The sequence below is a fragment of the Herpailurus yagouaroundi genome, unplaced genomic scaffold (genome assembly GCF_014898765.1).
Source record: "Herpailurus yagouaroundi ecotype Mexico unplaced genomic scaffold, PumYag 162571, whole genome shotgun sequence".
Taxonomy (NCBI): domain Eukaryota; kingdom Metazoa; phylum Chordata; class Mammalia; order Carnivora; family Felidae; genus Herpailurus; species Herpailurus yagouaroundi.
Window position 1 is genome coordinate 29,938 of NW_024423292.1, and position 26,656 is coordinate 56,593.

Sequence of the window (26,656 nt, forward strand, 5' to 3'; positions counted from 1 at the left end):
TCATTTTTCAAGGTATTTCTTTTGTAAAGGAGCCAGATTTGGCAACTAGACTGAAAATCTTCCAAAATTCTGTACAAATGTGTAATATACAAATATACACAAGGCTTTTGCCAAGAAAAGACAGCACAACAAATGACAGAGGTGGCTTTGGTGTCACATACCACCTAGGGCATCTCAACACCCCCTAGCAATGAGAGGGGCTGACGGACCACGACATGGGCTACACATGTAAAACACACTACATTACACTATGTACACTGAAGTATAAAAGACTCACTGTCCCCTTGGCCAGCTCACAAGCCCTCTGGCAGGAAGGAAGGCCATTCACCAGACAGCCCATATAAGGGGAACTCCTTTAAGTGGGAGAACCTTGTAGAATGGAGTGGTTCGCCCTAAAAACTATTAACAGCACAAGGCATGCCCTTAAAGAGACAGGCGCTAAGAGTGAATTCAGGAGATGGACCACTCCTTGTGCTCCGAGGAGCTCATCATCTTTCCTGCCCTCCCTCTCTCTCTGAACCTCACTCCATCTCCGTGAACCGAGCAAACATGGCCTTCCGGACAGCATCTTTGTAGGAATCCGCACCCGACAGTCCGTATGCACTGCCTTTGGCTCCTAGGCCAGCTCCTTTTAGCCGGACTTGAGCCTAGGGGAACAGAATTTCTGTCAGCAGAGGGCAGGTAGGGTGTGGACCGCTTCAACCCCTGCTCATCCAGCAGACTCCCAACTGAAAAGGACCACCCACCAGGGGACAGAAGAGAGGAAGTTTTGGAGACCTGGAGTAGGGTTAAGGACTGAAGGAATAAAATGTGCTAAGGAACACAGGCAGATGGAGACACATCCCCCAACCCTGTCCCCCAGTGCCTGCTCAGCAGGCTTCTGTACCTATTAAGGGCCCCAAAATACTCCACTGAAGCCTAGGAAGGTCTGGTAATCATGGGCAGATTGTAGCAGGACACCCCGATGGCAGAACTGGCTTGCACAAGATAAACATGGCTTGTAGGAGTCTGACCTAACCTGGGCTGCCAGGTTAGAGAAGGAACAGTCCCTGGTGGCGCTCTTGTCTAGAAGGCCAGTGGGTGGGGGACTCCTGACCCTGAGATTACATCTCAATCTGAGCTTTGAGCAACTAAAAAAATTTCTTATCATGGATAAAAATCCTACTAAATTGTAACTTGTTTTATACATAACCAAGATCACCTACATGGTGATTAAGAAATTAAAGCACAGTGTACCTTGAAAAAAACCTAATCTAAGTTATCTGGATGAATTAGTGTTCAGTAAGGGGCTGTTTCTAACAGGACATAGGAATATACAGTTCTCAAGACAGCTTTTACCCAAGAAAACCAAAGACCAGAAAAATCAAGTAGGGTACCACACCCATTCCTCTCAAATGACAAAAGAAGAGTGACATAAAGGAGGGCGGCCAGGAACCATACTCCATTGGGCTTGCCAGAGGAGATGGCCTTTTATGGTAAAGGTAAAGCTGGCCCCTGGGTCCTAGGCTGTCTGGGTGCTTTGACCTCATCTCATCACCAAAATAAACCTGCAAACCACAGAAGCCCAATCTCACTGCTTACCTCGATGGGAGCTGTGATGCCTTGACACTTTCTTCCCAAACCTGAACCTTCCCGCCAACCCATGGCTTGCAGCATCTTGTTGCCAATGTTACTGTGGTCAATGCCATCTTTGGTGGGCTGCTCGTAATTCCTGCCAGTGGCAAACACACAGTTACTTAACACAGCCACAGCCCCTGCTAATGAAGTGGAAAAGGTACACAACACATACACAGTGCCAGCATCAAATTGCTTCTTGCGCTTGGGCTCTGGAGGTTCTGGAATGCCGTATTTCTCCCGTCTTTCTGCGGCTCGATCTCGGTATTTCATCTACGTGCGAGAAAAAAACGCCGTTAAAGACATTCAGACTTGAAGCTGCAACAACCTAATGCACCTAGACTTTATGATTACCACCCTCAGACACTTCCTTAGTCTGGAGTTTGGCCTTTTTGAGTGGTCTGAAACACCTAACACCTTTGTTTTTTCCCCCTTACTGCACTCAATACCGAAAATGGTACATTTGGGGACCCCTGGGTGGCTCAGTTGGTTGAGCGTCTGATTCTTCATTTTGGCTCATGTCATGATCTCACGGGTTCACGGGATCAAGCCTGGCGTCGTGCTCTGTGCTGACGGCGTGGAGCCATGGAGACTGCTTGGGATTCTCTCTCTCTCTGCTCGTGTACGCACACCCTCTCTCAAAAAAATGAATAAACTTAAAAAAAACGTATTGAGAAAATGGTCGGTTTGTAGGGATTAACTGTGTGGAACCTGGGGCCCACCTACATCTCCCACAAGGAATTTTATTTAATTAGCCGTCACCTGTCAAGCTCTTCAACAGACCTGCTAGGCCGTGGGTACAGGCTCCCAGGGTCCTAGAGGAAGAGCAGGGCAGAGATGCCATTCCCCTTACCACTTGGGACAGGCCCATCTCCAGGGACAGATGGCACCACAAACAGTGGAAAATAACAAAAGCAAAACCCCTAATTACAGATAGTCAAACTACAAAATTATCACGTGGTGAAAAATTTCAAGTAACTTGCCCACTGGTTGATTTCTAACCAACGGCCCTCAATTTCTTTTTTTTTTTTTTAATTTTTTTTTTTTAACTATTATTTATTTTTGAGACGGAGAGAGACAGAGCATGAACAGGGGAGGCGCAGAGAGAGAGGGAGACACAGAATCTGAAACAGGCTCCAGGCTCTGAGCTGTCAGCACAGAACCTGACGCGGGGCTCGAACTCACAGACTGTGAGATCATGACCTGAGCTGAAGTCGGACGCTTAACTGACCAAGCCACCCAGGCGCCCCCCTCAATTTCTTTTTAAAGCCTGGCTGGCCCTCAACTTGCCTCATGAACCATCAAATGCCTGTCCATTATTGGCCTCACCTGCTTTTGCTGCCTTCACCCCAAACCCAGTCCTGCCCACTACTTCCTTCTGTATCACTGCGTCTGTCTTATGCCCTGATATCCTCTGGGCCTAATTGAAGCCTCCCTCGTTGCAGGCCAGAAGAGATCACCTTCTCTTTACTAAAATCCAGTATACTTCACCAGTAAGTATTTGGCATTCACAAGTTGTGAGCAACCTTGAGGATGTGCTTCTGTCCATCCTCATAAAGAGAGGGTGCAGAGTGCTCACAAAGCACCTATAACCTGACATGAGCCACAATGGCCGGGTGACATGTGGTATGACAAATCCTACCTTGCCCCTGGGACCTGGAATTAAGTGCTACAAATAAATTCTAAAAGCAAATACAAGATACTCCTAGTGGCACAGTGACCCTCAATCACCTCTCTCTCCCTTAGCTCCAAGGCTTCCAGCTCCTGCTCACTCAGTCTGGATCGTCGGTAGATATCCATGTTTTGCTGTACAAGAGATTTGACAGACGTAGTAAGAACTCGGACCATCCTCATTTGAAATAACATTATCAACACCTATTTAGTCTAAGAGTCAAAGCCCAATCGACGCACTACAGCATGAAAACCAGAGCCTGGTGTATATGGAGCTGCCATGCTCTTTGCCACTCTATGATGTAGAACAGACTACCATCAGAACAGTCTTCTGAAAGGCATTCACTCAACATCAGGGCACCCATATTGCCTCATTGCCTCCCCTCCCTGCCTCTTATCAGCTCAGAGAATCATGGCCACCTTGTGAAGGTCTGAGAGCTGCTGGTGCCTGACCAGGGCATCTCTGTTAGGGAACTGGCGCCGGCAAAGCAGGCAGGCCATCTTCTTCCAGTCGGCCAGCTTTTCTTCCTCACTCTCAAGTCTCTCTACGAGCTCCTCTTCATTGTCACTGTCACCACTGTAGGCAGCAACCAGACCCCTCTGGGGACAAAAGGGTGGGTCATTGGAAATGTACAGCAGGAAGCAGTGATGACTATGTATCTGGATAAAGCAACGTGTAATCCAAGATGTGTGAGAACTCCCAATGTCCCATGCCATACTTCAACAGTGAAATTGCATTTATCCGGCTGTACAGAACAGTCAGGTCCTCAAGTGCTGGGCCTGACAGCCTGCTGGCACTAAACTCCTGGGGCCCAGGAAAAGTTCCTGGATGGTTGTTTTCAAACTACTCATTATAGATGAAAACCCCAAATACGACAGATCAGGGTAATGGCCCACCCAGACCAGTATCTATCAAGTAAAACACTTTTTATTGTCTTAATTTTCTCTTTCCAAACTGTTAAAACCCTCTATTTACAAATGCAATAAAACTCAACTGAGCTTAGGAATTCAAATTCAGGCTTCATTCAATGCTCCATCTCACTGGCTTTCACCCAGAAAATAAAGCCCTAGACATGGATTCTATGTGCAGAAGCTTTTCAATACCCACCAACAGTGACCACATCCAGTTTTAAGTAGGAATCACATAAGCCAAGATGAAGCTGAGAATCACAGGAAGACACAAACCACAAAAATGGCCTTAAAACACCGGTGGTCCTTCCTTACTTTGAGGGGATTCTCCTCGTCTCCATTTCGCACCAATTCTGGAATGAGCTGCTGCCTTTCAGCTAAGGCTCCCTGGGAAACAGAGAAACAAGTCATAAGCCTCAAGTTTTACTTAAGTTCCCATGAAGAAGTATGGTCATTCCTGCTACTGTTACCTTTTTCTCAAAAAGAGCAAAGCCAGCATCTGCTGCAGCAGACTCTCTCCTCTCTTCTTCCCTCAAGGAATTAACAGGTTGAAAACTGTTTTTAAAATTTTCTTTCTGCTTGTTTAAACTCTTAGCCCAGCGTTCCATGTCTTTAGCGATCTAATGACAAATAACCATGAAAAAAACCATTTAGATATGTGAGTTTAGACAATAGTCAGCCCCTGTGCCACAGTAAGAAGCCATTAAGGATCTCACCTCAATCACGTGCTCTGGAACAAAACCCCCTTTGCCCTTACTTCTACCTACAAATCTCTTCATGACACACTATTGCATACAATCAAAATCATTAACGAATACTGCTTGAAAGCCTGTGCAGTGCTCCAAAATATACTTCCTTCTAAGTATGTATATGGACAACTGACAAACAACTAAAAAATTAAAAATGCTTTATGAACTTAATGTAAATTAAACGTGTGGCCCAGCTTTTGAGAATCCAAATAAAGCTGACAGAGAGGCCACAACTCAAAAAAAAAAAAAAAAGAAAAAAAAAGAAAAGAAAAAAAAAACTAAGCCCAATACCCCAGAAAGACCTCGAAGTCCCCTGGCTGGGTCATTATTTCACCTGCTGGGCTGTTTTGCTCTTGGGTTTCTCCTTCTTCTCCTTCCCTTCTTTTGCAGGAGGTAGGCCCGTCTGCTGGTGGGAGGTGGACTCCGCAGCTGGCACATACGTCTCTTTCTCTCCATCCCAGTAAAGGTACTGCTGGGTCAAGGAATTGTAGTAGTACTAGAAACAAAGCACAATTAATGCAGACTTTCTGCTTTGTCAAACCATTAAAGGATCATTTTGTCAAAAAGGCACACAAAATTGTTTTGTCAAAAAAAATTCAACATATAAACATAAAACATGTTGCAGAGCAGTAGTATCTCCTGCTCAGAGAGAAGCTGCTGTATGTGTTGGTGTGGTGAGGATCATGAACTGGCCAGTGAAGAGGTACGGAACTTCTTAGACAAAAGTAGAATATGGTTTCTCAACAGTGTAATACCATTAATCTAATCCATGGGCCTGGAGGGCACCCGAAGAGCAATGTGTCTCACTCCTTTCCATAGACTGTTTACACAAACCAGAAGGCCAGAACAAGTGGTTCAGCAGGAGGCTTTTTTTTTTTTTTCAAGATTTTATTTTTTAAGTAATCTCTATACCCAACGTGAGGCTCAAACTCACAACCCTGAGATCAAGAGTCGCATGCTCTGGCAAATGAGCCAGCCAGACTCCCCTTGTTCAGAAGGAGTTTTTAAATCACACATCCTCTGTGACAACCAGTTAACAGCTCATTACTGGGTCCAACCATCAAAACCCTTTGGAAACCCAGGTAACCAAACACAGGGTTGTAAAAAGCCAGTTTGGGAGCCTGGAAGACCAGATCTGATGTATGTCGAATGAACTGCAATGGGAGATAGGTAGCACCTATCTCTCCACTTCTTTCTTCCTTAGTCATTCGCTCTACTCACTCAGCAGGGACCCAGGAGAGACATCTGTCATGTCTCTTCTAGGGAAGGTGGTATGTGTCAGACGCAGAAGTCACAACAAAAACATGGCCACTAAGAACTGCTTGGATAATGGTCAGACTTCACCTCTTCACCAAGCAAGAGGAGCGGAAGAACCACGCAAGGCTTGGCTTGCTCAGGTGGGTCCCTCATTGCTTCACACCTCTTTCTCAGAAACCACAAGCTCTCAATACCAAGTACCTGTTAAAAGCACTTATTTTCCTATTCTATATATACAGCTCCTGGTCATAAGTAATTGTTTATTTATGGAGTGTTAGTGTTGCCTTCCCTCTTCAAAATAATCTACCACTACTAAAAATAAAACATCACCCCACAGATCTGCTAATTTCTACCCTCAAGAAAACATCAGGATGTTAAGTAAAAGAGGCTGGACACCAACAGGTCACATGTCATCTGACTTCATTTATATGAAATGCTTGGAAGAGACAAATTTGTAGAGACAGAAAGAAAATAGTGGTCACTGGGGTAAGGAGGGACAAAGGAGTGATTGTTAATGGGTACACAGTTTCTTTTTGGGGCAATGAAAGTATTTTGGATTACCAAAATAAATACACAAACACACAAACAAACAAATAAACTTTAAGGGGTGCCTGGCTCAGTCAGTAGCAGCATGCAACTCTCAAGGTCATGAGTTTGAGCCCTATGTTGGGTACAGAGATTACTAAAAATAAATTTAAAAAATGTTTTGTAGTGGTGATGGTAGCACAACATTGCCAGTATATTCAAATTATACATTCTAAATGGTTAAAATGGGTAAATTTTAAGGGTATTTGGCTAGCTCAGTCAGTAGGGCATGAGACTCTTGATTTCATGGGTTGTGAATTCGAGCCCCACGCTGGATTTATGCAAAAATAAATTTTTTTGAAAAAAATTATTTTTTAATGCTTATTTATTTTTGGGAGACAGAGCACAAGCGGGGGAGGGGCAGAGAGGGAGGGAGACACAGAATCCCAAGCAGGCTCCAGGCTCCAAGCTGTCAGCACAGAGCCTTACGTGGGGCTCAAACTCACAAACTGAGAGATCATGACCTGAGCCAAAGTCGGATGCTTACCGACTGAGCCACCCAGGCGCCCCTATGCAAAAATAAAATCTTAAAAAAAAAAAAAAAGTGAATTTTATGTCATGTGAATTTCATCTCAGTTTTAAAAAATACATAGGAAGAGAAACCACAATTTGAAACTTCAATCAAGGTCTTTACATAATGACTAACAACCACCTATAATAACTTGACAACCTAATCCACGGTAGTACTAGAAGTCTGACTAGTGGTTACTGAAGGGGATGGGTACTGACAAGGGGCATAAGGGAACCTTCAGCATGCCAGGAATGTTTTCTCCTCTCAGTGCTGATATATATGAATGTGTATACATATGAACATTCAAAAAAAAATACACTTCAGCTCTGTATATTTTTCTTCTATTGTTTGAAGTTTATTTATTTTTGAGAGAGAGGGAGGGAGAGAGAGAGGGACAGAGAGAGTGAGTGCACATGAATGGGGGAGGGGCAGAGAGAGGGAGAGGATCCCAAGAAGGCTGGGGCTCGAACTCACGAACTGTGAAATCATGAGCTGAAATCAAGAATTGGATGCTTAACTGAGCCACCCAGGCGCCCCTCGTGTATTTTTCTGTATGTACGTTGTACCTGAAAACATCTTTTTTTAACCTTTAAAAATTAAAATCCTAAAATAGAAATTACATCTTGGTGGTTCTGAAGAACTTAAAACTAATCTGGGTCACTTGCTCCTTTGCAGAAGGTATTTCATTTCATGCCTCATAGACAGACTAAGTAAAACAAAGATATTTCTAGTGACGCTGGGGAGGAAAACTGCATTTACCTGTGAGTTGGGGTCATAGTACAGCCCTGTTGTCGGATCATAATAATATCCTGAAGACTCATCATACTGGTAAGTGGATGTGTCAGGCACTGCTGCAAAAACAAAATCCAGCACACGGTCATTCCAGATAAAGAAACTGGCTTTACTTCAAATTCTAAGCCACGGAGATGCAGCAGGCCTTAATGGTCGTCTTCTCTCATATCCCCAAGTGTCCCTCTGACACCCACAAAGGGAGAGGAACTCTTACTAGACACAGACAACAACTAGGACCTTCCAACTGTTAACAGCCCCATGAGGTTTGGCTTACCATATTTGGTACCAGGAACTACACCAGTGGGGGAAGCGGCTGGGGCCTGTGTACTTGTGCTAGTGCTAGGCTGTGCTTCCTCAGTCTGGAAAGAACAGCAGCTTCAATATAATTTCAACTGTAAAGCCTCTTAAGAGAACTAAATCACTGCAATCATCCATCCAGGAGGAAGGGCTCCCCTGACAGACACATTGTAGCAATGATCTAAGGCAATCCTTGAGCAAAACACATGCTGACAACTTTCTTCCTAAAGGTCAAGTCGAAGCATGCAGAATGTATAAATACCCCTTGTTTGGAATCTTATGTTTTAAATACACACTCCAAATTATTTCATTATCTAATACTACCAAACAGAGAGAAGTAAGGTCGGAATGTCTGTGTATTATTCAATCCTGGCTCATACAGCAGGAAAGGATAATACGTGTACAACAAAATAAAGTTTCCCCAACAGTCACCAGTTCTGTATTTAGGATAACAGGATTACCGGAGAGCCAGGCGGATTGGAGGTCTGATTATACAGCTGGGGACTCTGGGACACTACAGCCGCTGAGGTGGTGGTCACTGCTGTGCCTGATGATAAATGATGCATGCAGGGTTAGAAAGGGCCAAGGCAATGAACTCAAAGCCAAATATCTTTATCTGTAATACCCAAACTAGCCTTCTGTCATGAGGTCAGTTACTTATTTATCATCATTATTATTATATACCTTTTTGGAGAGATAAAGACAGAGAGTGAGTGGGGGAGGGGCAAAGAGCGAGGGAGACACAGAATCCAAAGCAGTCTCCTGGCTCTGAGCTGTCAGCACACAGCCCAATGTGGGGCTTGAACCCATGAACCACAAGATTATGCCCTGAGCCATAGTCGGATGCTTAAGTGACCGAGACACCCAGGTGCCCCTATTTTGTAATTTTTAGAGAGAACAAGTGAGAATGTATGTGCACATATGAGCGGGGGTGGGGACAAAGGCAGAAAGAATCTTAAGCAGATTCCACGCTCAGTGCAGAGCCTGATGTAGAGCTTTATCTCATGACTGTGGGATCATGACCTGAACCAAAATGAAGAGTCTGACGGTCAACCAACTGAGCCTCAGGTGCCCTGATGTATCAGTTCTTAATTCCTACTAAGCATCCTGGAACCTATGACATTTTCATTTTTATAATCCTACTAGAATGTCACAAAGTTAAATATTCTGTATGACAACTGAAAAAAAGGAAGAGGAATCCATATCTGGGGTTGAGAAAAGATTTACCCATAAGACTTTTAGAATTCTACAACAAAAAGTAAAGCAAGGCCTTCTTATAATGACCCTTGCGATTGATTTCTGGTCACCAGAATCTAGGGCCGTACCCTCCCTGCTCATTTGAACCTATGTGGGCACCCATGATTCCAAACAACACAGAGGGGGAGATACAAAGCTGAATTCCAAGAACAAATACTCATCACAACATGGGTTTCACACTCTCAGCGACTCAAATACTTCTAATCTTCCTCAGAACCTTACGCACATGGAGACAGCACTGAATGTGCACCACCCCCCACCCCCACCTTGCAGGGAAATGGACTCCTGGCTTGGGGTCTAGTTAAAACATCTAATTATTTTTTTTTTTACATTTATTTGTTTTGAGAGAGAGAGAGAGAGAGAGCGAGCGTGCGCGCACGTGGGTGAGCAAGTACACACAGGGGAGGGGCAAAGAGAGAGAATCCCAAGTAGGATCTGTGCTAACAGCACAGAGCCCATTGCAGGACTCAATCTAACGACCGGAAAATCAAGAGTCAGACGCTTAAGCAACTGAGCCCTCCAAGCGCCAAGGACATCTAGTTCTATTTCTCAACCACAGCTACTTAAACAAAAGGTAAAACAGATGAAGTTTACTACCTGATGCAGATGACGCATCAGATTCCAATCCTCCAGTTTGTTGTTGATAAAACTGTTGGTAATCCTGTGAGTACTGAAGAAAAGTGCACTGTTAAAAGCTGCTGTTCTCAGACATGCTCTGGAGAGAAGGTGGATGTTGGTCAAATCTACCTACCTGAGCGTATTGGGCATAGCCATCTTGGCCTGGCTGCAGGTAACTGTAGTCAACACTGCCTCCTTCACCACTCTGAGACTACAGCATGTCAAAAGAAGAGGACACACAGGTGAGTTTAGTAGACACCAAGGAAAGAAGCCAGGAAGTACTCCCTAAAACTGTCCTTAGAGAGCTTCTAAGACTACTTCTGTGAATTTGGGCACCAACACACTACTTTGACAAAAAATATCTATCTTACCTGGGTGGATGACCACTGAGCTGCAGCAATGGCTGTACTAGCCACAGAGAAGGCGCTGACCCGGTTACCATCTGGGAGGACCAAGTCTCTGAAACCACAAAAATCCAAGCATGTGATTCTATCTCAGTATGCTTCCTATCCATGCTCCCATACTGTCAAGGAAACATCAATTCACTCTAGCCTTTGTCGGGAACTCTCAAATGCTAGCAAGGCCTCATTTCAGAGCAGAAAGGGGTCTCCATGGGCCAATTCCTCAGTGGGCAAATGTCTCTGTAGTGTCACCATTTTACTCTGTATCTTGCCATCTAGTAAGGTATCTGCTGGATGAGTAATGACACTTCAAATGGGACATTTATATCTCTAGACTAAAGCTTTCTCTATACGAAGCTTCTGGAAGGAAAAGATTATTTCCAGATGGGTTTGCACCACCTTGAAGCTGTTTGCATAGCACATATTCTCAACCCAACTGCCATGTCTGCCTCTGTCCTGCTTTGTAGTTTTCCAGCAACTGGTTCCTCAGGACAGGAAAGAATATGCTTTAAGAAAGATAGCTGACTCCCTCCTGACCTTGGCGACCAGGGAGGATTGTGTCTCAGGGAGGAGAACATGGGCTTAGGGTACAGTCAGCAAAGCATCCCTGGGCAAGTGTGCAAGTACGGCAGTTTGAAATAAGGACAATGAAGTTACTCACTTTCTGGCACTTTTCGCAAAATCAACCCCAATAGTTTTGCCGTCAATTTTCAAAGGAGGATGGAGACTCTGTAATATCTGAAGAAGCTGAGAGGCATCCTGAAGGAGAAGGTCAAGAAAGACCATTTTGTCCTATAATTTAAAATCTCTCCCTGCCACCTACCCCATTCAAAGAAATACAGCTTTCTATTAAAAAAGAACAGTAATTCATAATTGTTTGTACACACGAAACCTCAAGGAAAAAATACAGCCCTCTTTCCTCCAGCACATGAAGGCATTCCATATTATTAAAGGAGTAAATGCTAAATCAATCTAAAACAAAGCAAGAAGGAAAAATTAAAGTGTGGCTCAAAACTTCAGTTCTGCCAATCATTCACAGGTATACGCATTATTTTTACCACTTATCAAAGTAACTGGTCCTCTAATTTAGCACTACAATAACTATATCATTACGTAGTCTTGAACTTTGGGTTCCAGGAGCCTTACAGAGAGTACTACTTTTAGATGAACCACATTTGTCTCTTAAAGCCCAGTTTATTTAATTTTATTCTAGAGAGAACATGAACAGAGGAGAAAGGCAGAGGGAGAGATAATCTTGAGCAGGCTCCATGCTCAGTGTCGGCTGCCTAACTGACTGAGCCACCCAGGTGCTCCAAGCCCAGTTTCTCTTAAAAGAAAAGATCCAGTGAGCTCACCATTGCAGAGGACAGCTGCACAAATGCGAAGCCTCTGTTCTGCTGGGTCTGTTTATCTTTTATGAGGCGAATGTTATTGACAGCTAAGGATGCATAGGGAGACAGCGCTGTCATGATGGAATCCACCACAGTGTGCGGGGCTATGTTTCGAAGTATGATTGCTGGAGGTGAAAAGAGACAAATAACATGTATGTGCATTACCACCACCAATGCTTTTGAAGGCAGGCTCAAGTACAAACACATAAATCCATTTGGGAGGTTCCTAGTATATCTTGTACTTTGACATGGAGAAGATTCTAAAAACCAATCTTTCATGGGATAAACTAAAGCTAATGTTGGTCATTAAAAAAGTGTAAGAGCACAAAAACTTCCAACTGAGGTCAAGTAATACCATAAAGGCCAAGAATATACTGGAACTTACTATCACAGTAGTAATCCACAGACTGAACAGATTCTGTGGTTCCAGGGGGCACTTCCTGTTCAGAGTCTACAAGAAGGGGAGGAGACAGGGGGAGTCAGTTACTGAAGACAAACAAATAATAAACCAGTATTTTTTTTTAGTAAAGAAATACATTCAAACCCCGAAGTTTTAATTGTAAGCAAATGTAGTAGCCATTTTTTTCTTTTTAAACCATCTGTGGCTATAATAAAACATCATTAATTTTGACATGATACATGTGGAATGCAGAAACTGGGCCGGAGAGGACTGACATTACCTCGGTACTACAGAAAAACAGATTCAAAATGCAAACCAGGTGAGCAGACTTAATTTTGGAAAATAAAGGAACTCTGCACACACAGTCATCAGAAGCATTTCCCTAACACAAGGTAAGCAAGTTTACAGAAGATACATGACTTCCTGAAATGCTTTACAATCTATACCACAGACAACCTAATTAGTCAGGTTTTTGGTTTGTTTTTTTAAGTTTATTTTTGAGAAATAGTGTGCATGCAGGGGTGCGCTATCATCATGGAGCCTAACTTGGGGCTCAAACCCATGAACTATGAGATCATGACCTGAGCCCAAACCAAGAGTTGGACACTCAATCAACTAAGCCACCCAGGTGCCCCCTAATTAGTCAGGTTTGCAATGCATATCCCAAATAGCTGAGTTTGGGCTTACCAAACTTGTCCGCTCCACACCGGAAGCATTTTAGTCTTTTCCTGAAATTGTTAAGGCAGCACTGGAAGAAAAAAAGTTTTCTCTGTAATTATTTCTCACAGTAGGCCAGGCTTACTAGTGATGAGGTGGGTTAGGGGCTACAGGGCCATGGACAAGTCCCAGTAAGCAAATAAAAAAGCAGAGAGTGATAACATGTAACCAAGACAAAAGGGCATTCACCTAAAAATTTTAAATGTAAAATGTTTCAGTATGTGAATTCTAACAAGAAAAACAAATCTTGAAATAGTTTGAAGTAGAATTCCCTTTTTATCAAGTTGAGGGAAAGTTTAAGTTCAACCAAAAACCCTACAGCAAAGAGTGGCAAAGTTTGTTCTTTAATCAGAAGAGCACTCACTATATGGACCACTCTATACACACAAGCAAGATGTGAATGGAATACTGTCAAGCCCCCTTCTGGAAACAGTAGACGTGAAGAACAATGAATCGGAATGCTCTCAGAATGGCAAGCTCAAATGGTGCAATGCTGACAGGACTACAATATTTCTGCTTTTAAATTTCTTTTTAGTATTATTATTTTTTCTTTAAGTAAGCTGTATGCCCAATGTGGGGCTTGAACTTACGACTCTGAGATCAGGAGGTGCATGCTCTATCGAATGAGCCAGCCAGGAGCCCTGACAGAACCATAACGGATCTTACATAACTTGAGCAGAGTCAGAAGGATTTTGTTAATGTAATTAAGGACTATGCCACAAGTTGAGAGCTCTAGAAATCAAGAAACAGTAAAGTGGAACAAACCTAAAATCCTAATTGAAACACTGAGCTTAGAACCTGGATCTCCCCCCAACCCCCCAAATATTTATTTACTTATTTTGAAGTCAGAGCAAGCGAGCATGAGTGAAGGAGAGGCAGAGAGAGAATCCCAACCAGGCTCCACGCTGTCAGCACAGAGGCTGATGCAGGGCTCGAACCCATGAACTGTGAGATCATGACCTGGGCTGAAATCAAGAGTCAGACGCTCAACCAACTGAACCACCCAGGCAACCCAAACCTGGATCTTTTTTTTTTTCAACGTTTATTTTTGAAAGAGAGAGACAGACAGTGTGAGCAGGGGAGGGGAAGACAGAGAGAAGACACAGAATCTGAGCTGTCAGTACGAGCCCAATTGGGGCTCAAACTTGTGAACCTTGAAATTATGATCTGAGCTGAAGCCGGAGGCTTAACTGACGGACCCACCCAGGTGTCCAAGAACCTGGATCTTAAAAAAATCTCTATTGTTCTAGGGATTCTAGTACCTGCACAGGAGGATGAAAAGAAAGTCATGAACCAGGAAAATCACCCTATGATAAAAGCTGGTGATTGTATACTTTCTAGCTTCCTTGTTCAGACAGACAAAGAGAAAACAAAACTTGAAGGAGTTTGGTCTATCTGGGAAGAACACATGCTTACCTTGTTACAAAGCCAATCTTCAAACTTAGGTCTGGGATTGCTATAATGCATCGCAATGTGCTTTCCTTGAATCACTAGCTTTTTCTGTAAAAAAAGAAGTAACTAGTTATTCCCATTGTGAGGAACATGTGTCCATTTTCCCAGGGCAGAGCACACTTCGGAAAAATCAGTGCTCTGGAATTAAATGGACAACATACGGGGAGGACCAACCACCGCCACCTATACTCTGCCCATCCAATCCTTCAGATAGGCAGTAAGAGAATGGGATGCGGAGTAAAGGTAAACGGAGTCAGGGAGTGCTGAGAAAGCTGCCAAACTCTAACCGCTGACATGCACCAGGCCGTGTCTCCAGCAGAGACAGAAGTCCTAACATTCAGCATTGCCAGGCTGCCCGAGAGTGACAGTCTATTTCAAAAAGCAGAAGACACAACTCTCCCAGTTCTGAGATTGCCTACTTTAGCCTCAGCATGGTGTCCTTGGGCTTCGCTTCACTTTTCCCCCAGTCCCCCGTCCTTATGTAAAGTAAAAGCCTTTCTAGTTTCCCTTTCCCCAAACTCCTGCTTCAGCATGTGTCTGTCCTCTGGGGGACGAGGGGAGGGGAGCTCATTTTTAAAGGGAATCTGGTTACAACTTTTTCTTAGGAGGGCCTATTCTGAATGCCATCCACTCTAAAGCAGCTAAATGAGATTTCTTCCTGCCAACTGAAACCATGTCACGTCCTAAGTGATGGATGTGTTTTTCACTGAAATACATGGTACTCTCTTCAGGATGAGTAACCAGGAGGCCAATGAAGTTTCTTCAGGGGGGTCGGAAGAGTTTATAAATGCATACACCACCTTACCCTTCAGGTCAACCATGTGACTAAAAGGGAATCAACTTTGAAGGTCAAAACTCCAAGCTCAATCAGTCTAGCCAAGAGTATGTATATCCAGCACCTGCCCCCAAAGAGCCTTCATTTAACAGGAGCATCTTTTCTTCTTCTTCTTTTTTTTTATTGGGGGGGGGCAGGAGGGGGGAGGGAATGGGATGTTCTGACAATATCAGAACAGAATTAGTAGGAGGTTAGATATCCAAATTTTTAAAAGGAGTCTAACCCCTCTAAATATACATACTGTTGAGCAATTTGGTTCTTGCAAATCCTGGAAGAGTTAAGACATGCTGTGAATGTTGTCTCTGCATTATCTAAAGGCAAGACTGCATGTCTGGCCAAGAAGGAAAAAGCTGAAGGGCCATCCACTCACTGTGTTGTACAGAAACAAAAATGAAGCTGGGAGATATGTCAACAGATCATCCCAGTAGGAGGGGTGTGTGCTGGGGGAGACTCCAAACTATCACTGAGTCCCTAATCCTATTAGCCTTTTATTTTTGGAGTGAATTTGAACTGTAATGAAATATTACACAGTAACTTAGCTTTGTATACATTAAAATTGTGGAGATCTTTTTAAATGTCTTGTGGGTTTTAATTTCTTTGGAGTTTTAAACTCCCAGGCAAGTCATTCTGATACCTCCACTGCATCAAAAGATGCTGTCACATCAAGAAAGCAGACTCACATGAAGCTTGTGTTTATATTCTATATTTACTAGTATGATGTCCATGGTATGAAATGAAGCTTCACTTTTGTTAAGATCAGGCTGTCACCTCTGGGTTAAGAAAATGAGAGGCTTAAAAATCTAACAAATCAATCAAAATGATACCCTCGTTAGTGAGTCTTGTTATATTACTAAAGAATGTAACTCTTATTTATGGGTGACAAATAAAATGCTGCAGAAAAGCAACATAATGAGTTAAGCAAACTTCTCAGAACGCATCTGGTTAAGGCATTCAACACTGTGCTATGGAGTTCTGGCAAAAAATGTTACTGAAGTGCCAAGTACTGAACGTTTTCTTGACAAACTGTAGAACACTTCAGTTAATGCTACATCAAAGAACCATCAATGATTTGCTTTCAACGGACTTTAAAAGGCATTCTCAGGGAGATTAGAACGTTAATGCCAGTTTAACTAGATTAGACAGCAGCAGGACACTAGCTCCCAGGCTAATCTCATCAGACTTATTGTTCATAAATTCCACAGAGGTCCTTAAATAGTCCTGAAGACCCAAACGAACAGTTATGCCTCCAGGAGGCTTATGGTCTCCAAGTAGAAATAAGGAATCACTTACAAAATGCCAGTAGTAGACTTCTACTATATTCTCTTTACTGTCGAATCGAGAGTGGGTATTTTAAGATTACTCTCAATGGACATAATGAATAGGAACATAATCAGTAGGGGAAAAGGGAACATTAAGATGTTTTGGTAATCACCAGACAGGTATTCAGTGATTAACAAAGTCCTGCCAGGCAGCCATGTTTAAAGGCAGAGCACATTCTGCAATGCAGTCCTTGCTGCTGTTATTTATTCTAATAATATCAATTTTAATATATACAAAGCTTTTCTTTAAAAAAAAAATCACTCCTTTGGAACAAACCACTCCTTCAACCTTTTTTTTTTTTTAAATTGTACAGACTTGTTCCATTTTCATGAATATCTAGACTTGGTGAGTGAAGCAACCTGATTGGCTTCCATCCAGCTGGTAGCATCTTGCAAGTGATAAAACTCCACGAAGGCGAAACCACGGCTTACACCTAGAGACAGCATTCAGATATAGACGGGATACTCGTGTTAGTCAGTTCCTTTATAACAGGTGAATCTCTCTCCCACTGCTTCAACACTGCGTGACAAAGCCAATTGGGAAGCAGCTTTACAAATGTGACTTGACTTGGGGATCTTCTTGATACTTTGCCATGGCAAGGAACCAAGCCGCCTGAACTAAGTGCCACTCGATTTGATTCCACGCTTAAAAAGTAACCATGCAACCGACTACAAACAGTCAAACAAGGAGTTTATAAATCACTACTTACCGAAGGAAAAAAAAAAGCCCCTAAAAACAAAGTTTTTAAAAAGGTCCTCAGGTGCTCTCTAATATCGTTTTCAAAGAGTCACATTCCTTAGCCATGGCAAACCTTTCATTCTGAATTCATGTGCTTGAAGACTGGGGGAATCAGGATGGTCTTTAGGGGCTGAGGTGGGAATGGGGAAGAGAGCCAGAACCGCCGGAACTAAGCAAGCTCTCACCTGTTTTCCTCTTCATCAGCCTCACATCCGCAGGCTGAGGGCCTTCAAAGGACTCCATCATTTCCCGAATCTGCAGAGTTTTACATGTTTATAGTTAAAGCTTCAGCCACAAACTATTCTACATCAAAGAAAATTCAAGGACCAAGAACTGCATCAACTGCTTTAATCAGCCAAGTTTTTAACTTCTATCACCAAAATGCAATTATTCTAAACATGGAAAAAAGGGAACGCTTCTCACAGAAATGAAATGCATTAGAACAGCCTCAAACGCACTTTTTTTTTTTTTCCCTCAAACGCATTCTTTATATGCTGCCTGGGGATTTCCCTGAGGTACAAGTATTTATGTTATAAACAGTCTTGCCCACGGCATGCTGTCCTGCAAGCTTCTCTCCTCTAGTCTCACTTTGCTGTCCTTTGTTTAAAGGACCAGAAAGAAAATGAAATTTAGAAGAGGCAAAGAATGTGCTATTGTCCTCTGAAGTATATGATCAAGAATCAATAGCCAAAAACACAAGGAACTCTCTCAAACATTTTTTGCACAATACGAAAGAAATAATTTTCTTATATTTACATTAGTGGTGAAAACTAACAAAGCTCATAACATTCCTAGGCTCCTAATAGGTCAAGCAATAACTGGGCCTAGAAAAATGAATTTGGGATAGAAGGTTTGTTACTGATGTCAGACCAAGCCCTTACTACAAAAGGCAATGAAATACCCTAATCTCTTTATCAACCATGCCAGGTAGCAATACTCCTAGGAAAAAAAACCAGGGCCAAATTTGTGAGACGAAGTCTCCAACTTTCCATAATTACGTGCAAAGGCTATGGGATTGATTATACACTATCGATCCTCATTATTTGTGCATTCTGTGTTTGCAAATTTGCCCATTCACTGAAATTTGTAACTCCAAATCAATACTTTTGGCACTTCCAAGTCATCTGTGGACATATGCAGGAGAAGGAAAGGTTTGAGTCACTTGATGCACCTGTCCCAGGCCAGGGTGATGTTTTGCCTGGTTTCAGCTTTCATAATGTAAGCAAGTATCTTTTTCACTATCTATTTAGTGCCAAGTTATCACATTTTTGTACCTTTGGTTGATTTCACTATCCATATATCTACCCAGTTGTTTTGTTTTGAAGTAATCTCTGTACCCAACATGAGGCGTGAACTCACAACCCCTGATATTAAGAGTCACATGTTCTACCAACTGAGCCAGCCAGGCGCCCTGGTGATTTCACTATCTAAAATGGCCCTCCAGGGGCACCTGGGTGACTCAGTCAGTTGAGCATCAACCCTTAATTTTGGGTCAGGTCATGATCTTAGGGTCATGGGATCAAGTGCTGTGTTGGGCTCTGAGCTGAGAGTGAAGCCTGCTTAAAATTCTCCCTCTCTCTCTCTGCCATCCCCCCACTTGTGCTTTAAAATAAAACAATAAAAAAATTTAAAATAAAGAATAAAATGGCTCTCCAAATGTAGTGCTGGAGTTTCTGTCTAGTGTTCCTGAATGCAAGAAGGCTATGATGTCCCTTACAGAAAAAATATGTATGTAAGACAAGCTTCATTCAGGCACAAGTTATAGTGTGGCTAGATGTGAGTTCAAGGTTTATGAATCAACAATATATGTTAAATAAGGTATCTCTAAACCAAAATGCACCTAAAACAAGGTTATGTATTGATCTGTTGATGAAAATGTTGTGACCAGAGGCTCACAGGAACCTAACTTTGTATCTTCTCTAGGAGTGATAGTTCAGTATTCTGTATTCTATTTGCAATGATTTTATAAACCGACGATAACCACCCCAAAGAAAGAGAATCGACTATGTCTATTTTTTCCACAGAGTAGAAGTTCTACACAGAGCCAGACCCCACCATGTGACTCAGGTCCATGCTTAGTAATAACTAACTGGTCATCAGAATAACTAAAGATAGTTACTACAAAAGCAGTGGTAACAGTAACATATAGTAACATAGTAACTAAAGATAGTTATTGTAAGAGTTCATGTCAGTCAGGGGGAGGGAGGACTAAACAAAAAAAGATAAACAATAATGAAAATGATAAACTGAAGTCCAGGAGATTAAATACTATAATTTTAAAATGTTTTAAAACCTCAACAAATGAATCTGCTAAGAATACTACATAATTTGGGGGCCTGAGAAATTCTACTTTGAAAACCAGCCTTCTTATGGTAGGCGATTCTATTTCCCTGAAGAAGCCTGAAATACAAAAGCATTACAATCTTGTTTCACTGCCAGCAGGGAGGTTCCCCAAGTCAGCTAGAGCACTGCTTCTCCATGCTACTCACTTCCTCTGCAGACTCCCAGGATCACAGGTCAGCAGACTACTCAAGGGAACAACCTGCTAAACAAGCAAACTTTCCTAAATGGACTCCTCCTGCATTTCCTGCATCTTATTCTACATGCCCACCGTTGCCCCTACCTGTGCTCATCTCTGCCTTCCCTGTCTACCCACTACCATTCTTTCCTCCAACATTCTAACTTGCATAGCTTTTGCTACTAGGAAAAGCCCTTAGTACCTTTTTTTTTTTTTTAAATTTCATTAGAGAGAGAGAGAGAGAGAGAGAGAGAGACTGTGCGTGCACAAGCGGGCAAGAGGAACAGAGGAAGAAAGAATCTCAAGCAGGCTCCATGCTGAGCATGAAATCATGACCTGAGCTGAAATCAAGAGTCAGAAGCTCTAGTGTTTACACCAACTGAGCTACCCAGGTGCCCCAGTAACTTTATACTTAGCTGGGCTTTTAAAGATTCCAGAGCCTGGCCTCAACAGCACCTTCCCACATCCCTCACCCCTGCCAAAAGCCTTTAACATCAGCCAAATCAACCTGGTTCAATGCCTTGACTAAATTCAGAATCTATTTCCAGGCGTGCTTATGTTACCCTACTGCCTAGAAGTGCAGTCTACACCTTTCCCCCAGTTCTCCACCAAACCCAAACATTTCTTTCTATCCCTCAAGAATCAGTTCAACTAAGATCTCCCTGGAACCCTTCTTTATCCTCCACTAATAAAACCTCCCTTAAACCTCCAGAGACATTAAGAAAAAGGGGGGGGGGGCACCTGGGTGGCTCAGATCTGGTGGCTCAGATCTGTCCGACTTCAGATCAGGTCATGATCTCACGGTTCATGGGTTCGAGCCCCACCTCGGGCTCAGTGCTGACAGATTGGAGCCTGGAGCCTGCTTCGGATTCTGTCTCCCTCTCTGTCCCTCCCTGGCTCGCACTCTGTCTCTCTTTGTCTCTTTCTCAAAAATTAACAAACATTAAAAAAAAAAAAAAATTTCTACTCCAGGGACACCTGGGTGGCTCAGTTGGTTAAGAGTCTGACTCTTGGTTTCAGCTCATGTCATGATCTCAGGATCAGGAGTTCCAGCCCCGAGTCAGGCTCCAAGCTGACAGTACAGAGTCTGCTTGGGATTCTCTCTCTCCTCTCTTTGCCCCTCCTCTGCTTATGCCTGCTCTCGCTCTCAAAATAAGTAAGTAAACTTTAAGTAATAATAACCTCTACTCCCAACATGGGGCTTGAACTCACAACCCCAAGTTCAGTAGTAGCATGCCCTACCAACTGAGCCAGCCAGGCAGCCCTTTTTCTTTCTTTCTTTTTCCCCCCACCAGGACATTCTGCAGAACCTCTTTCAACAGGACCTCTTCTAACACCAGTCTGCCTAGTAGATCAGGGAAGGCTTCACATAATGGAGACTTCAAGCAGAAAAAGGCACACTGGTAGAACAATGAACATATTTGAAGTGGCCTGCAGGGGAGGCAGGTGGTGGATGTGGCTAGAAGGAATGGGTGAGGGCCAGAGATGCCAGTGAAAGTCAGATAGCGCCCAGTATACCAAGGCCCTTGTTGGCCAGTTCTAGGAGTGGGGAGCCAAGTAATGGCCTTCCTTTTCAACAGCGTTCTTAGGTCTCAAATGGATAGTATAATTTTCATCAAATCAAAGGTGGCCAGATCATGAAGAAAATGTTTTTGCTGATACATCCTCACTGAGTAAGTAACCAATTCAATAAAAATAAAAATAAAAAACTACCTTCTAAGGGCTATTGAAGGAATAAGACCTCCTCTACGTTGAGCTTCAAAGTCTAAATATAAATGGTAATTAACTTCTGAACCAAGTTGAAAGAACTCCATCCTAAAGACAGAAATATACTTCACTAGCTGAGATGTCAGCTTGAGATAATAGCACAAAAAATGGCAGAAGTTCCAAATCGGTTGTGCCTACTGGACTGCTCATTATAACTGCTGTCTCCCCTTACATCGCTCTCTGTGATGGTGATGGGAAGCCCGCGCAGCATGATGGTCTTGCTCTCCCTCTCATCACTGATGTCATGCCTGTAGTCATGCTCGCCATAGTCACCATCTGAATGGTAGCCATCTTCGGATCGGTCACTGTTCCTTCTTTCGCGTTCTCTCTGATTTATAATAAATAAAATTACAATTAAAATCACACTGGGTTTATATTCTTTGATCCAGGCCCTAGGAATTTATCTTTAGGAACAAGAGAGAGGATACTGGAACTCTATGATGATGTTCACTGTAGTGTTTCTAAAACAAACACAAAAAACAAAACAAACAAAAACAACAACAACAAAAAAAGAAGGGCCATAACCATTAGTTCAGGAACAACGGTTTAACAACTCACTGTACAGTACACTAACACACACTGAAATACTACATGACCTGTCACAATATAAAGATTGTATGCATGAAAAAAAAAAGCCGTGCATAATTATATGGGCAACACAATTACTTCTAAACAAAGCTCTACTTACATATAGAAGAGAAATGAGAAAAAAACTACGGTGACTGAAACTACAACTTTCAGAAATAGCATCTGAGGCACAGTGTTGGTATATTATTACGCTCCAATTGCCTCATCTTTAAAATGGGAAGACATGTACCGTAAGTTGTAATGAGACCTACACGAGTTCATGTAAGTCAAGTGCTCAAAAGAGTGCCTGGTGCACAGTGAGCCCTATGTAAATCCTGGCCAGTAATTTCTATTACCAGAGGCTCAGCTGTCTTTGAGGGTTAGAGTTATCTCAACAGATTTCAGAATAATAGAATTTGAATATAATACTCAACAGAGAGTTCTACACTTGGTATACTTATTTCATTTCCAGAATCTTAAAGGCTTTGTGCATACAATTCATAATCTAACTATTTCACACCAATTGCTGACCACTCACCTCTGGGCTATCATAGTCTCGGTAGTCGTCGTATCTGTCGCCCCTCCGATCATCACTAGATCTTTTGTAATCTGAGTCCCTCCGCCTGCTTCTGGATTCACGCTCATCCCGGTCATCCCTGTCTATGATGGAACCGTACCTTCCACTACGCTCTGTTCTACTCACTCTGCCAGGGAAAATAATTTTCATTTACTCTAAAGTAAATCACATTTTATACCTTTAGAAAACATGGTAGAAAACACATACCCCTACAGCTCAGTTTATAAGATACCCAAATAGTTTAAAGTATCCCTCAAAATGTGATCACCAAATTCTAGTTTATAAAGACAACTCCTAGGAAAAACACCTAAATTCCTTAAAGGAAAAAATAACTTTTAGAAGATAATGCTAAATCTGAAAATATGGATATCAAATGTCTGGGTTTAATATTTTTTTACAAAGGTCAGGTTGTCCAAGTTTATCCTGCGTATTCCCAAGCCTGTAGTCTACACACGTATCACCCCTTCCATCCCTGATTCAGATCTTAGTGATCAAAAATAGGAAGAAAGCAATTTTTAGCATTTCACCCAATTTCAAAGGAGAGAGTGTTCTGACTCATCCACTCTCCAGGGTATCACACTACTGGGAAATGGACCAACAACCTGGATGAATTAAATTAGTTTTTGTTTTTTGTTTTTTTTTCCTTATCAGGCAGTTAACCAAGTTCATTTGTTACTAACTAGCACCAGCAGAGAACATCATTTCCTAGAACATCTGGTTTATTTTTGGTTACTCGGCAGCGTTAGGTCTCACAGGAAAATCTAATAACAAGAGGCTTAATCCCATTTGACCAAAGATCTAGTTTTTTCATAAACTGTTTATCAGGTTCATAAAACCGTGTAAGGATAAGACAAAGGAAAGGCTTAGAAGTGCCTCATTTAGAGAATACAAATTTACTAAAAAGAAACCAACAGAACAAGTAATCTAGGACTACTTCATGATGTGAACTACAGGGACTGGAAACCCTAAAAGGGTAAATGTTAGTTTAGTAAGTTATTTGGAATCACAGACTGCTAACACAGCATTAGAACAATGACATCACGTGACAAGAACTTTTCCTGAGTCTCTTTGGGCTGTTAATTTGATTTGATCTACCACTGGGACCAGCCTGAATACTGAGGAGGAATGAATAAGTAAAAGTCGAGTATTCAAATCAAATGGTCTGGGTGGGAGAATCCCCAGATGACAGAGCAGCCAAATGCTGTCATCTTAATTTTCTACTAATTCTTTAGCAATTTTTCAATTCATTTATTTTTCATGTAATCCATAGTCCAGAGATTCTATAAATCTGGATCATCTTGCTATGGAGTGGACAGTAACAAGAACTGGCATTCACTGATTGCTTGCTACAGCCGGGTACTATGTAAAGTGGCAGACTGTATGATCTCTCCTGGCTTTTGCACAGGCTGTTTTCCACACTGGGAACTCTCAGTGAACCACTCCACCCTGCCCTCCTTTATTCTTACTTATCCTCAGGCTTCACCTTAAAGATTACTTTCTCCAGGAAGCTTTCCTAGATGTCTCCAGGAAAACACATGCTTCCTATGTGTTCTAGCAGCACCCTCGACTTCTTTTATATAGCAGAGTTCACACAGTACTTCAATTCTTTCACTAAGCCACCTGCTTGTGAGAGCAAGGCTCATGAAGGGGCTAACAGCAATGCCTGGCACAAAATAGTCCCTTACATTTGTTTGATAAACAATCAATTTTTAACAAGTAGTTCAGTTTCCCAATGAAATGTTGTGAACAAAGACAGGTATGCTAGTAACTTACCGTTTGTCTGAACCCATTGTCCTACTGAAGATGTAGCACTCTGCTCCAAAAGGTTCAAATTTTGTTTTTTTCTAGGAAATAAGAGAGACTGATCACTGAAAATTTGAGAGATCACTTAAGGCCATCATTCCATAAGCTAGGACACTGCTGAGGTTGGAATTTCATCAAATTATTAACAGTGATTATACAAGGTGGCGGCGGGGAGGTAGGAGAGGAGGGAGGTGGGAATCAACTGTCAATACTAAAATCACACTAAGGTTTTACTGAAATGAGCACAGCAGGAAGATAAGGCATACTTTAAAATATTAGATTTTCTATTTGATAACAAACTCATAAAAGAATACAGGAAAAAAAACTCCTTCCCTTCCCCTACTTTAGGATTACAAAGCAAAAAAGGCAGAGATGCAATCAGCTCCCTGTGTTCTAATCAAAGCAACTCCAACGGGGTAGTTGACCTTTTCAAAACATTAATCAAAGTGTCTTTATTAATACAAGCAGCAACATGAAATTCAGTATTTTCTGATGAAAAGTTGAAACATTTTAGAAGCCAGAATGCCGTGCTGATTGAAATCTACTCCATTTATAACGTAACGGCTGATCCAAAGCTATTTCATATTTCAGTAAGACAAGAGCAAACCTCGACACGACTTAATTCCTCAGCAACAATAACCACCACAAGCCCTTGAGGCGACCAACTAGGCCCCGCAGCGCCCTGGTGGTAATAAAACATCACACAGCTAGACCGCGTTCGATGCGTGCGAGGTCTGAGAAACTAGTTACAGCCGTCCCTGGCGCCTGTTCCGGAGCAGGCGCTCAACGAACATTTGCTGAATTAATAAATGGAAGAGAACCACCTGGGAGAAATAAGGTCCTGAGCAGAATCTCAGATGCCGCCCCTTGTGTCTCCGGCAGCGCCTGGACCCACCTCCGTGGGGTGTTGCAGCCGAGATGGCGGCGCCACTGCCTGCGCGACCCACTCCGGCGTCCGGCTTTCCCTTTCTGCCTGCACATGCCCCTCCCGAACCCCAAGAGGCTCCCAGCCCGCAGATCAGCCTTCACCGAACCCCCTCCTGGATAGGCGGATTCAACTGCAGCTGCGGGGCGATGGCGGCTAAAAACTGCCGGACACCCCCGAGAAGTACCCGAAGGATAGGCGATGGCTCCACATTCAGCTGGGTTGGGGAGTTGGAAATGCGTTCCGGCAGGGGTACAGTCAAGCGCCCGAAAAAAAGGGGGCCTCAGGTTGGGCGGGAGGACGCCCTCCGAGAGCTGACAGCGCAGGCGGCGAGCAGGGGCGCGGCCCTCCAATGCTTCGGGTAGCTACTCTAGAGATGCGGCTGGGACTGATCGGCCGCCGCCCGCGGCTGTCAGGGAAGCTGCACGAGGCTTGCCTCAAAAGCATGAACTGCCGGTCTTTACGGGTGGCTGCCGCACTTACCCCCAGGAGAGACCGAAGTGGCAGAAGTAGCGGTTTTGTGCCCCAGAATCTCCAACAGGGTACGGCTGCCTCACAAAATGGCGCCTCGGCCGACGGCCGTCTCCTACCCACAGTACCTCGCGCCTGTCCCCTCCCCCGCACCACCAGCCTCTTGAGGTGGCGTCCAATCCGCGACGGTGTCTGACTGCGCGTAGACTGCTGGGAAGTGTGGTCGCTAAGGCATCCTGTCACTCACGCCCTGTGTTAATTTCCTGCGCATTTCGTTGTTGTTGTTGTTGTTTTTCAAAACCAAGGGCGGAGTTGCCAATCTGCCATTTGCAGACCCAGATTAGAACTCTTACCTTTATTGGTAATTCTTTGCCTTTGTTACAAAGGCCTTAAAAGAGTACAGTTTGTGTTCACTGACACGATGTAAAACGTCACGTGTAACCCAGTTTTAAGAGAACTAAGGTTAGTTGACCGACTATTGCATTATTGGACTCTAGATTGTTTGGGCTAAGTG

General features: G+C 43.0%; 1 protein-coding gene across 2 annotated transcripts; it reads right to left on the minus strand.

Moving 5' to 3' along the window:
- Window positions 1–26,276, minus strand: LOC121026855 (RNA-binding protein 5). Of its 2 annotated transcripts, XM_040469660.1 has the most exons (25): window positions 26,155–26,276; window positions 24,717–24,787; window positions 22,905–23,070; window positions 21,972–22,127; window positions 17,700–17,769; window positions 17,136–17,209; window positions 14,586–14,669; window positions 13,140–13,200; window positions 12,438–12,503; window positions 12,017–12,177; window positions 11,323–11,420; window positions 10,632–10,719; window positions 10,394–10,471; window positions 10,240–10,312; window positions 8,847–8,932; window positions 8,363–8,447; window positions 8,056–8,147; window positions 5,278–5,439; window positions 4,665–4,814; window positions 4,510–4,581; window positions 3,706–3,885; window positions 3,346–3,420; window positions 1,790–1,887; window positions 1,582–1,711; window positions 1–647 (listed from the first exon to the last, which is right to left on the minus strand). In XM_040469660.1, the coding sequence occupies exons 2-25, from the start codon at window positions 24,731–24,733 to the stop codon at window positions 522–524; spliced, it is 2,448 nt and encodes an 815-aa protein (XP_040325594.1). In that variant the 5' UTR covers window positions 24,734–24,787; window positions 26,155–26,276; the 3' UTR covers window positions 1–521. The 2 variants fall into 2 exon arrangements, with proteins under 2 accessions (XP_040325594.1, XP_040325595.1); XM_040469661.1 differs by lacking the exons at window positions 22,905–23,070; window positions 26,155–26,276.
- Between the last annotated feature and the right edge of the window lie 380 nt (window positions 26,277–26,656).

Bases quoted from the DNA above. Each gene is read 5' to 3' on its own strand.
- LOC121026855 (XM_040469660.1), bottom strand. The intron at 10,313-10,393 runs GTAGGTAGATTT...ACTTTTCTTCAG, and splicing joins GCTATGCCCAATACGCTCAG to TACTCACAGGATTACCAACA. The intron at 8,933-10,239 runs GTAGTAAACTTC...ATTTATCATCAG, and splicing joins TGATGCGTCATCTGCATCAG to GCACAGCAGTGACCACCACC.